The sequence below is a fragment of the Rhopalosiphum padi genome, chromosome 3 (assembly GCF_020882245.1).
Source record: "Rhopalosiphum padi isolate XX-2018 chromosome 3, ASM2088224v1, whole genome shotgun sequence".
Classification (NCBI taxonomy): Eukaryota; Metazoa; Arthropoda; class Insecta; order Hemiptera; family Aphididae; genus Rhopalosiphum; species Rhopalosiphum padi.
In genome coordinates, this window is record NC_083599.1 from 70697065 (window position 1) to 70716231 (window position 19167).

A 19167-nucleotide genomic window follows, 5' to 3' on the forward strand; every position below is an offset into this window, starting at 1 on the left:
TTGCACTATGGCTTCCTTTCCACAATATCTAGGTATACATTCAAAAATAATTATAATTTCCCTAATTGTAAATACTATTACCAGCAATATAAACAAATTATATTTATATATAAACAATTTCTATAAAAGTATTATAGAATTATTAGGATTGATCTTAAAGCTGTTTTTTTGCTACCAATAGTAACACTACCACTAGATCTTAGGAGAGTATATTCTTATCTATGGCCCCACCTTAGCATTATATCAAAGGTAATATATTATTTTAGGTGGGAATAGAAGTAAGTTTGGGGGGCTAAGCCCCATATCCCCCCTAGTTGCACTTATGCTAACTACTAATCAACATCAATTGCAATTTGCAAACTACTTAAAGTAGTTGCAGTGTTAATATTTTAAAAATAATAATAAAAGTCTGTACTTTCTCAGAGAAGTCTATGTGAAGTAAATATAGCCGGTTAATTAAACACATAAGAGAGTTTATAATTATATATTTTTGATGATACATAGAAGTTTAAGTTTTGTTTATTAATTATTAAAAGATGTAAATATACATCCAAAAGAAGTTGAATATGAAGATTTTTGCGAAGTCCTATAGACATCCCATTTTAACATCCCATTTATAACATCACTCAACCTGGCGTTTGGCATCCGAGAGATATCTCTGAGAAAGCGTGAGGATCTAGTTTATAACTTCTCGTGTTACAAGGTAATAACTATGCGGAAGTCTATGTGATTGGTTTTTGCACAGAGGGCTCTCATAGCAGCTTATAAATAAATTGCAAATAAGGAATTTTAATTCAGTAAAATCTTATCAACAATTTATTAGGTGGTTTTTAAAATATAAATTTTTCACTTAAATATTATCAATGTAACTAGAAAATAGAAATTCATATTTTGAAAAATACCCAGCAAATCAATATCCAAGTGATCTGAATCAACCCTAAGGTTTTGAAGAAACAGGGCCACCCTACTTAAAAAGTATCTAGTCTAAGTACTATTTTGTTCTGAAAAAATTAGATTTTCAGTCATATTGTCATTGTTTTAACATGCGCATACGCTTGTGAGTACTTTTACGGGTCGTAAAAGAAGTATGTATGCACACCCATTACTCTAAATTTACTTTACACGTATTAAGTATGATTAATTAATAAAATACCCTCCTACCTTAAAAACTATAGAATATAACTACTTTAAATACATATGATCTTAAAAATATCATACCTTTCTATGACATCTAGACGAGCTCGACGTCCGGCTGGTCCAGGTTGACCCAAAAGTTGGAGCGGACATGTACTCAAAAGTGGTCCAGCTTGTTCACTCTCAGTAAAATTCATTCGATATGGTAGTACAGTAGCCTGACCATCAGCATGACACAAGGCGGCTGCTAGTTTGCCGGTACCTACTGTTGTTCTACTGGTGTCATCGGGATCACCAATTATCGCCAGGTGAACGGCCCGCAACGCATTGGCAACTGCAGTACTATCCCCGTTAAAATCATTAATTAGTTTTTGCTGATTTTCATCACCGCTTTGACCTATATTTTCGTAATTGAAATCAGTAGTATTGTCAGTGTTGTGAGAAATTATATTTTCATAATCGACGGCTGTTTCGGTGTTATTATCAACAAGACTATTGTAGTTATTATTGCTCTGTTGTTTGATGACTTGGTGTTTTTTTCTGTGATGGATCTTTTCAAGAAAATTGATGTTCTGATGCTGGGTGTCATTTTTATTAACTAAGTTGTTATGGTCGTCGATGCGAGGATCGATGTTTACGTAATCGCAAGGCAGCTTGCTTCCAATACTACCGACACCAACAGAACAAGTACCTATTTCTAGACCAGATATGTCGATACTGCACTCGGCGGTAATGTTCTCGGATGTCGTAGTAGTGTTCAATTGGCCGGCTCTGGCTACGGGAGCGACGCCACCCTCTTGGTTGACGATGTTGTGACCAGCTATCTCCGGATTCATTTGAGGATAATTCATATTCTTCTGCACTAGCAGTTGAGTTTCTCCCAATGGAGACACGTGTCCTCTGAGGAACTCTCTCGCCGGTGAAAGTTGATCTCCCACCGGCAAGTGAAAGTCCCCCGACGCGACCACATTTCTATTGCTTTGCCGCCGTTCCCACCGTTGTCGCCGAATACGTGGCAAAATTGCGACCAAAGGTATTTGGCCTCCATTATAAACTACTGATACATTGGGGTTATTACTTTGGTTTGAAACTCTTTGTAAACCTACCCATTGCCTAATCATGTTTTCGGATAGATTATTATTTGATGATCTAATGGAGCTACGAATGGCACGATTTTGATGTAGAACAGCTGGGTCTAAAGTAGCTGACCGGTCTGTGCTCGTCGATAATCTGGAATCTATTCTTGTACCCACATTATCGACCTCTTGGTCTTCAGTTGGCGTCTGATGTATTTGCCGCGAACCTCGTTGTCGGGGATCACGATTCCGTGTCCCCGTAATTTGAGTCAGTTGTTGATTATGATGATCTGAATGCGAATGTTCCTGCATATCAACTAACCCTTGACGCATTGTGTTAGTCCAACGAGTGCGGCATTTCTGAAAATTTTCATTTTCAGATGTTTCTGATGATGAGTTATTTATGTTACAATCTGGATGTGGAGTTGTCTGTTCATCGCTTGACATTTGATCTGTCTCTGTATCTCCCTCCACACAATCCGTCTGATTCTCAACCTCTCGACCCTCCTCATCAGAAGTTTCATTCTTTGTTATTTTGCCATCTACAAACTGCTTGCGTTTACCTCTATTTCGTTCAATCTCTTCATTCTTTAACGTAGATGTTGAAACAGAAGACGCATCAGATGATGACGAGGATTTCAGTTGCTCTTGTTCTTCGTCGTCATCATCGTTTTCTGAAGAACTCTGTATACTTGAGTTATGACTAGGAGCTTGGCGTCTTCCAGGTCGATTCCGATGGCTTGCTGACGACCCACGTTGATGGCTATCTGGACTATTCGTATTCGGAGGTCTCCTGTGTTGACTTGAATATGAAGGCCGTGTTGCCCTATTTAACATACTGCGATATCCATTGCGTACTCGTATGCGTACAAATGACGACATCACAGCTCTTTCGAAGGGTAGTGAAAACAAATCAACAGCATGCTCATTGAACCTATCTCTATCAGCCGATGATGTTCCAGGGGCATCTATATTAACGGCCGGCGAAGGTACACCGTCATTCGTGCCCATCGCAGTAATACTAAAAATGCTGAACGGTGGCCCCATTAATCTACTGTTTAAGTAATCAGCAACTGACCTCCGCGTACGTCTTGGCGAGTTAGTGGAAGATGATGGCGAAGATAATAAATCAGAGATCGTCAAATTTTGGGTATTTCTCGATGACGTACTTGAAGATGATGGGGTGCGTCGTAATTGGTCCGATATTGATTTTGATTCGGAAGATGAAGTGCGTTTAGATGTTAGCGATGATGATCTGGAGGTTGATGGAAGTGGAAAAGATGATTTTGATTGACGTGGTAGAGTTTTAATTGATGTTGATGCGTTTCCAGATTTAAAACGACTCGGGAAAGTTTTTATAGGATCTTGCGGTGATTTTGACAGACGGGGTAGAGTTGATACCGAGGGACCCGATGTAACTGGTGGGGTTGACGATCGTGAGCAAGAAGGTAATGATTGTGACTGAGATTGATTAACTGGTCTTGCTGCTGGAGTAGGCTCCGATGACGTAACCATTGCGGAAGTTACGGTCGCTGAAGGAGTTTTTCGAACTGATGACCTAGACGAAGACTGTACTCGCATCCATTTTGAAGTATGAGGCGGTGGAGACGGTGTATTGCGTCGATGGTTTATATTTTGAGATGACGTTAATGCTTCTGTTGACCCACCAGGAGAAGAAGATAATACCCGTAATCCTTCAGTATGGGCATGAGTCGCAGTTGAAGCACTGCAACGTTGTCGCACCACCAATCGAGAATTTTCCATCGTTCCCGGTAGAATATTTCGAGTTGAAACTTCAACCATCAAGTTGTCCATCAAAGGACGACGCCGGTTACATGGATACCTAATTCGTACTTCAGTTTGTGGGGTCCGAGCAAGCGTCATACTACCACTACCAGTTCCATCGTTTCCACCGCCGTATGACAATACGGCATTGTCATCAGCACCACCAACATAGTACCTGATCAGATCGGGTACACTATCAAATCCCGGCTGATATTGCTGTTGTTCGTTAAGCCCAACGTTACTGTTTACTCCTGCAGTAGAAATAGCGGAAGACAATGAAGGTAAAGTTTCCCCAAAAGTAAACTGCGATCGTTCATATACTGTTCCGGGTTGCATGATTATCTATAATTTTAGAATAAACAACAAAACTATTCATATACAACAGTAAAATATGTATATTAATACTTATTAAGCTTGAAATATTTTACTCGGTATATTATATTATAATTTATTAATATGGTCGACACAAATAAAAACATTTCAAATTGGATTAATTGAATTCCACATTCTCAATATTTCAGTTAGTTAAGAAAATGAATAACATTAAATATAATTTTTTTAATCAATTTTTAAGATCAAACAAAATCTTTAACATCAAACTTTTACAACGAAATCTTTTTTTTATAAAATTATATTATTTTCTTTTTTAAAAAACTTGCTTATTAAATCTCGTACATTTCGTACCTATTGATTAAATTGTCTTGTACCTAAAGTTTAATTAACAATTTAATTTCAAGTATCAATAAAAATGTTAGTAGTTTTTAAATTTTATTTTTGAGTAGAATGCGATTATTAAACTGCATAACAAAAGTTCCCAAGACAGATCTATTTTTATTATACTGAAAATGTATTATTTTGGTTTACTTTTAATTTTGTGTCATGTCTAATATTCTTAATAAAATCTAGTTATTCTATTTCTATTAGCTAAAATTTTTTATTGGGTACATAATTTATTTATTTAAATTCGATGATATAATTAGTCCAATTGTGTGAAATAATTCAAAAATCTAATGACAAGAGTACACATCCTATTACACGATTGTTTTTATTTTATTACTTGAATTAAAAGATATCAATATATTTTTTATTATAATTTCAATCAATTAAAACAGGGAAATCAATTACTGTTGAATTATCTTTATGGAAAAAAATGTAGATTAAATAAAACTATTAGCTCGTTTTTAAAATGTGGTAATTTTCAAACCATTCTACGGTCTTCCGAATTTTAAATCAGATTCAAAACAATAATAAGAAAGAAATTACTAAATAATATGTTAAATTTAACATGTGCTACTCACCTCATTCACAACAAAATGCAATACCGGATGTCGATTCTGTCTTCGCTGCCGTCGTTGTAGTTGTCTGCAAAACTTACGACGTTGCTCATCGGTTTTGTATTTATCCCTAGTCTCGAAGTCTTCAAACTTATCAACCCGCAAACATGACACAACGTATCGGCCCGGTGGCCGAACATTTAGACTGTCTCGAACTAAGAAACAGTAGAAGTGCCGCCGAGGTCGGTTCGGTCGCTTGGGTATTAACTTCCGTAACGCACCATCAATGCGGCGACGCTGTTGCAATAGTAATTCTGCAGCCATCGCGGTGGACGTAGCCATCGACGAATTAGGTACCACGCCTTGTTCGTCTACCAGATCGTCAATGAAGTCATCGAAGACAAAATCCGTGTCGCTGCTCTCACTGCTGATATCTTCCATCCCATCCGAGTCACTGGTACCTTTTTCAACATCATGTCGTAAAGTTGAAGATATTTTAGAGATAGTGGCAGTAGCATGGTTTGGAGAAATAATCGTATCATTATTATTAGTATTCCCTGTGATTGTAGTAGTAGTAGCAAAACTGTACTCTTCAGCAACGCACTGGCGTAAGAGCCTCTCAGCCTCGGTGCGATCTACCTGTTGGCCATGGTACCAGGCATGCGACCGCAAGTCGTCCGCTTCCAACGCTGATAGCTCCCATTCCAAAAGTTTTTTGTTTTTTTCAGCTTCTACGTCAACGGTTCCTGAGTCAGCCATCGCGGCATTCAAAAATGAAGATTCATGCAATGACTGTGGTGATTGATGTTTCTGTTTGTGTGATAGTGGTGGGGTTTGATTTTTTGGTTTACGTAACGGTGATGATTCGTGTGGTGGTGACGTTCCAGATTCTACAGTTGACATTCTTACAACGCGATTTCTAGAAGGCTGCCTAATTTTTCGACGTCGAAGAGATGCCAAGTTGTTGGTGTCGTCCTCGTCTTCCTCGTCGTCCTTGTCGTCGTCGTCGTCGTCGTCGTCGTCGTCGTCGTCGTCCTCGTCTTCCTCGTCGTCCTTGTCGTCCTCGTCGTCGTCGTCCTCGTCCTCGTCTTCCTCGTCGTCCTTGTCGTCGTCCTCGTCTTCCTCGTCGTCCTTGTCGTCCTCGTCGTCGTCGTCGTCGTCGTCGTCGTCGTCGTCGTCGTCGTCGTCGTAGTCGTCGTAGTCTACGACGTCGTATTTCTATTTTATTATAAAAAAAATTAAAAAAAAAAAACCAATTTATTAAAAACAAATATCATTAAGATGTTAGTTATATTTCTCAATACAAAATAGAGAGTACGAGTGAACGAGCAGCCTAGTTGCCTAAATAGTAATTATTGTTAAAATGGTTGCACAACCATCAGTAATAATAACCATCAGTAATTTATATATTTATCGGATTAGATCTATTAAAAATATAATTTAGAACGAATTTGCCAAGATTTTATTCATTTAATTAAACTCAATAAAATAAATGTTACTGGTCAAATATAAAACGGTTAAAAGATAAATTATCATCTATGCGTGTATAATGTAGTACAATACTTAATAGTAAATATCATTTTTATAATTGTTTGATATTTTACCAATATTAATAATACATATTATACACAATTTAATTTAGTTTGCTATATTTTAAAATAAACTTAAAAATATTTAAATAAAAAATGTTGTATACTAAAATATATTTTTAATTAATTCATAATTGTGTTATTATTCTTAAGAACATTATAAAATGTTTAAATACAAATTATGTAGTTTTTTGTTTTATCGTTTTGTTAATTTAAGATGAACATTGGTTTTTAGTTTTTTTTTCTATAAATGTCGATAAAACAATTATTCGCTGGGTCAAAATTTTTAAAATTGAATACAAGATCCCGAAACACTTGATCATAATATTATATAAGTAATTCCTAATATAACGTATTATAATTGTAATAATGCTTATGAGTTTATGACATATCAACTTGTGTTGTAAATTACGATAAAACTTCATAACATTTATTATTTAATTAGATTTTATTTAAATAAACAGAACATTTCATATAAATAACTTTCGTGGAATGGTGTTAATAAGTTTTTATCATATTAACAGTATTAAATATTAGGGATAACTATATGAATACTATTAAGTTAAATAGTTATACATAATATATATATAATAAATAGGTATATACGGATATGGAAAAATCTTTTAATAAAATTGATCACGACTTATTAATTGTATAACATTATGGATTTAATATTATCTTCTGTTGACTTAATTTAGTTCATTTTTATTAAACCGTAAACTAATCGTTTAATATAAAAATATCTGAATTTCAGGAGTTCCACAAGAAGCTTCTTTTTTCCATTTTAATAAATGATCTACCTAAAGTCATCATTACTAATTCTAATATTTTGTTATTCGCTAACGATGCAAACATTTTTAAGAGAAAAATTCAAGAAGAATTTAAAAGACACAGACAATTTAAAAATCGATTTAAATAATAACCAAGATTTGTGTATTAAAAATAATTTATCCTTAAATTTAAATAAATATTTAAATATTTAATTTTTTTGTAAAAAAAATCACATATTATAGTTAACTATGATTTAAATTACCTATTAATAAATAGAGTTGTAGGGGGGGGCGGCAATATGCCCCCTCCCTCCCTCGTGGCTATGGCCTGGGTGGATGATTTAAATATTTATTTATTTATTTTGACTGAAAATTATTATTTACTAACCATATTGACTTCACAAGAAAAATAACTTTTCTGAAACTATAGGTTTATTAAAACGGACATGTAGACTTTGTATGAGACTTCTTTTAAATTATTATATTACTCATTGGTTCGCTCACAGTTAGAATATAAATCTTATAATAGAGTCTTATATGTATCTCAAAATATTGTAGGTCTACAATATTCTTAAGTTTTCATAAAAGATTTTACGAATGGTCATTGTCTTAGTTCAGAATCAGAAGTAACATTTTCATTTGATGGTGTTGTTGCCAAGGAAAATAACATGATAATATGTAATGAAACTGGAGGTTAGTTATTGTATTATTAATTTAATTAATTATCAGATATTAATCTCTTTTCACAAAATACTGAATTATAATAATACATTTTATGCTAATAAAATAATAGTATTAAACTAATATAGTTTGTATCAATTATAATTAACAGTTCTATTGTAAACATACATTAACATAGTATTAAATAAAAATATAATTTTATTACCTAACTACTCAAAATAATTGTTTTCTAGATTGTTTACCCAAAGACTTTAAATACTTTTACTTATTTTACTTTTCGAATTTGGATTTGCAGATGACAATGAACAATTACATTGTGATTATGTTGACAATGATGTGAGATGTAAGTAACTATTAGATAAAATATTCTGCACATATAAATAACCAAAATCAATTTGAAATAATATTTGTATTTTGTAATAACAGAAGTTAATACTATTGAACAACAATTTGATGTAGAACCTTATCAGCATGTGATTACTGTAGAAGTTGAACAAAAATAAGATAAATATCAAAAGTTAGATTTTAACAACTACAAAAATTGGCACTTATATAATTTATAGTTCACTGTTTATTTATCTGATATTTCAATAACTTCACATAAAATTATCATATTATATAAGTATAATATGTAACCATGTAGATTAATAATAATGAATAATAATACAGCAGTTCAATACCTAGCAGATGGAGCCAATAGAAAAATAGAACGTAAAACTGATTATTATAATAAGAAATTAAAAATGATGGATCAAAAAAATCTTATATTAGTTGATAAAAAAGATGTGGCTGTTACAAAAATAAAACTTAAGTCTGACTATTATAGTAAAAATTAAAAATAATGGAACAAAATAATATGATATTAAATGAAATAAATATGAAATGAATGATAATTAAATGATTGGGTTAGGATTAGGTTATTTATTGAGTTTTTTTTTTCATTATCTTATAGCTATTGCTACTTATTTAAAACTGTATAATGTTAAATACTTATATAACACAATATGTTATTAATTTATATGTAACTAATAGACTAAATGTAATATTAATCAATTTAAAGTTAAAATTAATGTTTTTACAATTTAAATCTAAATGTTAAATGTTTTTAAGATGTACCTCTATATACTTAATACTAATATACTTTTTTTTAAATAATTTTATAGCTATTTTTATTTACTTCATAATTTATATATACAGGTACTGTTATATTACTCCTTATAATTATGTTTATTATCTATAATATGTTATTAACTTATAAGTAACTAATAGACTGAATGTTATATCAATCGATTTAAAGTTAAAAAGAAACAAAAAGTGTGATATTGAGTGAAATAAGTGTTTATTTACATGATATTATATTACTGTGTTAAATGTTTAATTTAATTTTGAGTTTTCTTGTTTTATAATTACAAACTATTGTAAAATACTTACTTTAATCTTTTCAAATTGATTTAACAATCTATATTATATACTATTATATTAATTTAATAATGATTTTGAAAGAATCTAACAATTTTGTCTCTTTGGTGCCTTCCTAATATTAGATCTCTATTTTGATGATAAAAATCTGATACTACATGGTAAATCACATGCCTATATTAAAATCACCGATTTCTTCATTAATTTCAGGAACTTTAAATGACACACATATATTATGAAGTACTACAGATGCATTTATTATTACAGTACTTTTTTCTGGCTTGTAGTGCAACGTTTTATCTTTTATTTAACACCTAATGAAAATAATTATTTTTGCATAGTAAATAAACTACAAATTAAATGAGCTAACAAACCTAAAACGTTGTTTTAAAACCCCATCACAACATTCTATTATACTTCTACAATATACATGCCATTTTGTGCAGTGTTACAGTATTCTTCAGCGTCATTATTAGGATTAGTTATTGGAGTTAGCAACCACTGGCGCAAAGGGTACCTGAATCTCCTAAATTGATAAAAATTAAAAAAATCTTTTGTTTGTATTATTAATTAAATGAGTGATAATATTATTGGATACCTACTACCTATAAATAAAAATCATTGTAATTGCGTGCAAGTAATTCTTTAAGAAATGGTAATACATTAATATTATTCCAAATATGTATCATGTGTGTCATATTATGTACTCGTAGCAAATAATCCAATAATCACAAATCCAAATTTGGTATACATAATTAAATAATATTATATATTTTTAATAATGTAAATGCATTCAATTATTTACAATTTAAACATTAATGTAGTGATAGCCTTTACGATTGACATATATGTGTTTTGTATATTGATTTTCATTCAGGTTAAAATTTGCAGGAAGTGATACGATGACTACATGTGTACAATCAATGCAGCCTATATTTCTGGGGTACTTAGTTTTTCTATAAAAACTGAAAATAGTTGTTTATTTAAATAATATTTTTTAATTTAAAATTAATAAATAAATAAAAAATCTTCAGTTAATTCTTGTATGCTGGATGGGAATTAAATCCACTTATTAAAAATTTCAGAATGATTAAGTGTAAACACAATTTTGATACAGTGGGCTGGGATACTGAAGTAAAACGATCATTACCAAATGGAGATTGATATGATCCCGTACCAAAAAAAATTAAGAGCTAATAAGACCTATATTATAAAAAAGGAAAAATTGAGACTTTTATAAATGTATAGACAAAGTTATGAGTGACATAATAACATAGAAATGCTTGTATCACATTATTATACCTTATTATCCAAACTAACTGCAGATGAACGACTTTGAATTTTTATATACGGTGCCAACATATCAATTAAAAACCTGGTAACATTTTTAGGTAATCTGAAATTGTTTATAAATAAGTTGTCATAAATCATGAATGGATCTACAATAGCATCTTTTTTTGTTTGTAGTCTATTATATGGAACATCATTTCATTTCTTTGATCATTATCTTGTAGTAGAATGAACTACTGAAAAATTACTCTTGTAATTGAAATTTAATATAATGACATTAATAAATAATATATAATGTATCAGTGAATAATATTGATAATTAGTGATACTGAATTAAATATTTACTACAAATTTATCTATTATAAAAGTTAAAGGCCTAGTTGTAAGCTTTTTTTCTTGATACTTTAATATTTAAGCAAGATATGAGTATTTAAAATATTTCTTATTAAAAATGCTTAAATAAAATTTTTGTTAAATTATTTGTTGATTATGTTTCCTTTACCAACATTTATACCAATCAAAAAGCAAATTATAACATTAGGGTTAATAATTCCTCTATCGAGTTTTCAACTTTCCTTGTATAATATTTTCAAAAAATTTATTAGCCAAGTTTTTACAGCTTAATAATCCTTTTGAAACAAACATAATTTATATCATAAACACTAATACAACAATATTATATTGTATTATAATCAAAAAATTAAATCTTTTTTATAATTTAATTAAAACCTGCTTCATACATATAAATAATATGAATATATTATATTATAAAAAAATAATAAATATCTCTCTCTCTCTCTCTCTCGCTTTATATATATATATTATTTAATAAAAAAAAACTATATACAATATAAATACATAAAATATTATTTTATTTACAGTGTAAGATATAAAAAAAATAAAAAAAAGGTAGCCTGCAATATTATAATTTTTGAATGCATTAACTGATTAACTGGTTTTGGTTAGGTTTTAATAAAGTTAAATACAAATAGCGACTGAATATTCAGCTTTTATTATTATAATTAAATAACTATTTTTATTCTAATTCACTTAGGTATAAAGTTTAAAATCTATGAATAGCGAGAAAAATATTTTATCATTCAAGTTTTATGAGCCATAGATAATTAAAAACTATTTAACTATTCTTTTAATAGTTAAACTAATCTATTGATATATTCTATTAAGAACAATATTTTCTTAAAATTGTAAAGTATCATATTTTCCACAAGTTATACCATTTAAAATTAACGCAGCTCTTATTAACTATTATTTTAAGAGGAATATTTAGGCAATTTTTAATCTTATCGCCGCTGCCTGTAATCATATAGGTGTTAAAGAGTCACTGCCATGTACTAATATATCACATCATTGCTTGTATATATATTTACAGGGTGATTCTTTTATCATTAAACACTCATTGTTTCGTCAAGGATTGACTTTTTTTCATTTTATTTTTCAAAATATTTTGTTTCATGCTGTTTTCAAACTGTATGAGATTTTTATTTTTTTCACTTTTTTATTTAATAGCGAAACCAATATCAACTTTTGATTTTCAAATGGCAACTTAATATATTTTAAATGTACTAAATTAGTACAGCTATTTTTTTTATGAATTTTAACGTACAAATTATAATTTTTCGTTAATTTTTTAGCAAGATAGCTTTTTAGGTGGATTCCGGGTTTTATAAGACTTCTTGTTTCTGAAGACTAGTAGTTACATGGGTAATAGATAATTATAAGGGGTACATATTATTTTCATATGTATTAAACTCGTTATCGACTATCGTCACACTGATGAACTTTGTACTAGTAGTTACCAAAGCCTCACAGCTGTGATAATCTATGCAGCTATAACTCACTAACGGTTAAATAAAAGTAATAATTTTAACGTTAAAATTCATAAAAAAAAAAATAACTTTTTTATAACATTTTATACATAGGTTGCCATTTGAAAATCAAAAGTTGATAGTGATTTCACTATTAAATATAAGGGTGAAAAAAATAAAAATGTTATATAGTTTTAGAAAAGCATGAAACAAAAAAATTGAAAAAAACAAAACTTTTTTAAATAATGAGTTTTAATGATAAAAGAATCATCCTGTACACAGATTATTGTCTATTGAATATTAATAGTTCGAACTTTGAAGTCAATGAGCGATACGGTGGCCAATAATATAAATAAAAAGTAAACAATTCAGTAATTAATGTAATAAAAATTATTAATTTATTTATTATAAATTATAAATTATGCCAAGAAACTTGAATGCTTAGGGATTAATGTTATATTAACTTGTAATAATATAATTAATAAAATATATATATTTTTAAATTAACAGTAGCTATTGGTTTATAGTGTTTTAATTCAATTTATTCCAAACAATATTATTTATATAGTAGCTTTTTATAAAATAAAACAATAATTATGTCTATGATCTATTTACATTTGTCCGAGCATTTATTTGAACACTATTAATATATTATTATATGTACTAACATATACATAACTATTATTTATTTAATTACTAATATTTACATATTATTAATACTATAATGCTGTTATTATTTTTATCATCACTACAATTTTGATGATTATTATAAGTTTATTTGATTTGATTAATTTTAATAATGTAGGATTCAATTTTTCACAGTAAAGTTGTATCTATTTTTTATTTTGCTATAAACAAATACTAGTATTGTATCCTAAAAAATTGTTAGTATTACATAAATTTGTATAGTTTTGATAATATGAATCAAACTGTACATTTATATGAATAAATTACCTACTGTAGGTAGCTTTTATTTTTTATTTACTAATTTATATTATTTGGTGTCACAGTTTTGTATCTATGTAAATCATTTTATTATTATTATTATTATTAATATTAGGTATGTTAAGTTGATTTGATTATTTATTTATGTGAGATTAAGATTAAATTTTGCTCAGAAGTATTATTTTATTCTGCTATTTAAAATGTTGATAATTTTAAACTATTATATTATTATTCTAATAAACTGTTGTTATTATTATTATTTTTTATTACTTAAAAAGATTTATTTTAGAATATAATTTATAATTTGTTTTTTTCTTTTAATAAATATATATATTGAAACCTCCCTTAACAAACACCTCCAAACAGTGAATGTTTTTTTTGTGAACAAACTCCAAACTTTCTACAAACTTAACCCTTTGAATAGCGGACAAAATATCAGGTACAAAGAATGTCCGGTATTTAGAGAATTCATTGTTTATATAATATACCTATACCATTATTAATATAAGTTAAACTTAAACTTAAAATAAACTTCCATGAAAAATATTAGCTGTGAATATTCAGATGTTTAAAAAAATAAGTCTATTTTAATACAAAGTTATGTTTGCTCGTATCATGTTCCTATTGAAGATAGTACGCGATAACCTATTGAAACTACATTATAACCTCGCAGTTGTAACATCGCACAACCAGGTGTTAGCATTGCCATGGACATCTAAAAAATGTAACGTAACAAACTTTTTTGTAACTTTGCAGTTCAAATATGATCTCTTGGTAATATACCAGCAATGATAATGTGTACAGTGAGTTAGTATTTCAAAAATAGATGAATCCTTTTAAAAATTTTAAATATGTTTAGGTATTAATTGTTTAATTATAATTAAAAGAAACACTAGTATGTAGGTAGTCAGTTAAAAGTTACAAGAAAAAAAATGGTAAATAATTATTTCTTTAATTCTTATCTATTAGTTTCAAAATAATACATTAGATCAACATCAGGATACATAAAATATAGTAGAAAATAGTGTTACATAATGTTTAAAGAACTTATTATATAACAATACCAATGTGAACTTTGGCTAAACCTATCTATTTATTGAATAGATTATTAAGTATAATTGTTTAGTTAAAAGTATAATCAAACTAAATTTGAATGATTGTTTAGCGTACCAAAGGTTATCATTGATAAACCTTAAAAACTAATCGCCAAGGGAATTAAAAGCGGCAATCTTCTGTTTTAGTCTAACACTCGTGCAACATAATATTATAGATGTGTCCTATTTCCAAAGTACCGATTGATATAATACAGCGATAATAATTCTGAAAACAGATTTGAATTTTACGTCAAGTCTACTTGAAATCGATTTTACCACATTTTTCATAATATCCCCTAAAATCCTAAAAACGCAATTATGTTTCACCGCTCCGAATGAATTTTAATGACAATAGATAACCGGACATTATTATAACGAGGTCTATAATATAAAATATTAAAGTACTATATTGTGTACGGAAGCTGTTATTAAGCGGTAAACTCAACCAATTGGATGCGATCCGAAAATAATGACAAACTCAAGTAATAATCAGCAATATAATTTTATAACATTATGTGATAATTTTTACGGTATTTTTTGCTCACCGAATATTTGGGAAGAGAACGACGATAGCCGTCCGGGTCCTCGTCCTCGGACGTCACATCGGACGCTGACATTTGGATACCCGTGTTTGCGGATTTAGTCGCGTAGAGTGTATAATACTATGATGGTGTACGGCGGATAATGGCGGCTAGTGATCAACAGCTACAACGACCAGTCGCGGACGACAGTGCGCACGTGCGCCACCTGTACGTACAATAAGACGAATGCGACGAATGTGTGCCCGGGGCCCCGGGACGGGTTCGGTAAAAAATGGCACCGGCAACGCAAGCGCGTCGCTCGGCTCGTGTCCATCGATCGACAGTGTGGGCAACGGTTGGATTAAAATACGGACGAGATAACGCTGAGCCGACGTTGTCGCCAACGCCCCAGCAATACGCGTTTGCACGGCCGCCCGGCCAACGGCGTTCCCTCTTGCCACCGACCCGCTCGCCGTCCTCCGACACTATTTTACTCAAACGCACAAACCACGCGCGCTTTTTAGTTTTTACCATCACCTTCACGCGCACTACTACCAACAGTACCAACAGTAGCCACAGTCGTCGTTCGGGTACACCGCCGATACACGCACACCGGCACACCACAAGGTACTAGGTACCTGTTGGAACGGCGATCGATGTAGCGATGGCTGCGCGGGACCATCCATTATTTTGATTCTCCCGTGCGCAGAACTATAGTTCAAAATCGATACGTTATTATTTTTATAAGTACCCACACCGCCGCTCCGCCACACTCGCCCATTCCTGGTAAAGGTTTCAGTAGAATTTTTTAGAATTGGTGTTTTATTTTCGTTTTATACGGAGTGATAAATTTTACGTAAATCACTCATTATTTTGAAAAACAACATTAACGTTTTTGAAAATATTTCTAGTACATAATTTTAATCCATTACAAAACAATAGGTATTTAAAAATTATAAATTATTTTACCACGAGAGATTATATGAAAAATATATTTTCAAAAACGTTGAGTTTTTAAAACAACGAATGTCTTACGTTAAATGGATCGCCCTGTATATATAATATATACTATACGTGACCTGTCACTATACCAAACGAACAAACAAACATGGCGCCTCATCGTTGTAATATTATTGATGCGATCTGTGCTTAGAAGGCCAACCGTAAAGCCTACCTACAAAATTGTCGTAAAATATTCTAAAGCAATCGCAACTGCCACAAAAGAAGTATTGAATACAATCCATGAAACCATAATAAACGTTTATGTCGATATACCATACCTCTACCATCAATATACATTATCTAACAATATTATCGAAGAATATTCTAGAACGAACGGTTGATTAACAAAACATAATATTAGTTATTAATATTATGGGCGGTGGTAAACAGTAAACTCTCCCAGGTTATTTTAAATGATATTGCTATATTATAGCTAAAGGCTATATTTTATGTAATTATATGATTGGCTTTTTTAAAATTAAATTTAAATGTATATTTGATTTATTTTATTTGTATAATTATAGCCCACAACAACGTTTTTTAAATGAAATTAGCAGTATTTGAGTAGACCCGGGAGAGTTTACAATCGCCCGGGAAACCGTTTTTTTTTAATTGTAATATTGTTTATACATATAATTAACTCCTTTTAAAACATAAATATAATAAAATCCTAAAAAAAATAATTTTATCTTTAAATTTAATAAAGGTGAGATCGTAGATTTACTATGGTTTAAGTGTGTATAAGTATAACGAGATAACACATGCGAGATGCGAGTTAGCGTTCTCATAATAATATCGAATGACGCTGAATGGAACGAACGTTGTTCCTATTCATGTGGCGTATCACAAAAAAAATGGATCTAGTCGATTACGCAACATTATTGCATCAAAAGATTATATTATGTTGATTAATTAAATCAATACTGGTATTATACCAACAATTCCACACTACTGGTACCTATCATACTAACTTTTCCAGTATAAAAATATAATTATAATATAAAATATCATCATAAAATTCAAAAATATTAACAAAAACTGAATTAAATCTTAACTTATAAAAGTTTACTAAATCAAAATAAGGTATCACGTAAACATAATTCACTGAAAATGTAAAAACCTTATCTATAGTCGTTTTCACAAAATACGACATTCCGCACTTTGGTTGATCTTAAATTAATTCCGTTCGCTATCACGTAGACGGTTTTTTCATTATTTTGTAAACTGTTGCTACGGAGAAATCAATTATATTATTATTCTATTAGTAATTCAAGAAATAATGAAACTACTATTTACAGACATAATAGATACCAAAATTAATTCAAAGTCGCGATAAGCTACAACTATAGTATTTATTATATTAAAAAATTGTAAAGATTTATTTCATCATTCATATTATTATGTCATACAAAAAATAATTTATAAACTATATAATCTTAATTTAAAAAAAATAGAGTTTTTTCTTTATCCTTAATCGTTAGATCAAAAAGTAAACATCATTTAATAGAATCTTTATATTCAAAAGATATCAATGAAAATAACTGCTAATAATTTTACAGCAAAAATAAGCTACATATACATCGTACAATGTACAGTACATATCTTTGACCTGTTAAAATCAAAAGCTCGTATACGACGATGAGGATATTATACAGTTGTTAATACTTTAATAAATTACCGAAATATATAATATACATATTTTTGATTACGTATTATATTCAGTGCTTACTGCTTATACGTTTAGATTTAACATTTTCATATGATTATTAACATTATGCGGACAAATGTAAAACAATGTTTTGTAGTAAACAAGAAAATATCAGAATATTTAATTTAATTAGTAATCACTAATCACATATAAAATTATATTACAATACCATTACTATAATGATTCATTAGACACTACTCATTACATAGCATTATCAATTTTCTTTAAATAATTAATTGAACCAGTTAATAACTTGATAACGTATTAGATTCTAAAAGAATTGTCTGATGTGTTGTTTCGATTATTATGTTTAATATTCGGTGGACAGTAGCCGTAGCCAATCACTCGCTGTACAACGTAAAGAATATTCTAGAACGAATATTGAACAAAAATACTGTGAACCAGGTGAACACCAAATTCCATTCGAAATATCGATGTATAATACATAATATCCCCCACTGTCTTCACACTCATTACGGTACAATGTTTGTAAAGAATTGTCTACGATAGACGGCCGCTCGATGAATATTTGTTCGTGAACTCGCACCCTCGAATATAATTTAAAAGGTTATTCTACAGGGCAACAAACAGCTGAATTCCGTCAATTTATATACATAGCTATATACTTATATAGTTATATATATATATATATATATATAGCATAGCTATATACTTATATATATAATATGTATGTATATAGTAAGCCCTCTGTTGTCACACAAATCCACCGTACAATGCTTTTAAAGAATGTTCTAGAACGATAACCTAACCACCCGGGAACGAATACTTCATCTGCACACGGCACAACAGATATTATTTGGATTTCTTATTTTTTTTTTTTAAACGTTTTTAATGGTGAACATGTATTTTGAGAAAAGAATAAATAAAATATGTATTATTAACACAGTAGCGCACTAGCGCACAAGGCTCAACTCGTATAATGTGATATTGGGATATATATGTATTATATGTGATGTTTTATTTACTTCTCAAACACTGACAATATCAATAAAATATACGTATATAATATGTGTATATATATTATGTATATAT

The 19167-nt window shown here is 29.9% G+C and overlaps 1 protein-coding gene and 1 pseudogene across 1 annotated transcript in view; both read right to left on the minus strand.

Annotated features, from left to right (window-relative positions):
* Nucleotides 1–16161, minus strand: part of LOC132924274 (uncharacterized) — a 32685-nt gene extending 16524 nt beyond the window's left edge. The window contains exons 1-3 of the mRNA XM_060988478.1: nt 15429–16161; nt 5294–6487; nt 1219–4337 (exon numbers count right to left, since the gene is read on the minus strand). Coding sequence (XP_060844461.1) covers nt 1219–4337; nt 5294–6487; nt 15429–15500 — 4385 coding nt within the window. The 5' untranslated portion in view covers nt 15501–16161. The remainder of the gene's footprint in view (nt 1–1218; nt 4338–5293; nt 6488–15428) is intronic.
* Nucleotides 10025–12387, minus strand: LOC132923880 (putative nuclease HARBI1; annotated as a pseudogene).
* Nucleotides 16162–19167: the final 3006 nt, after the last annotated feature.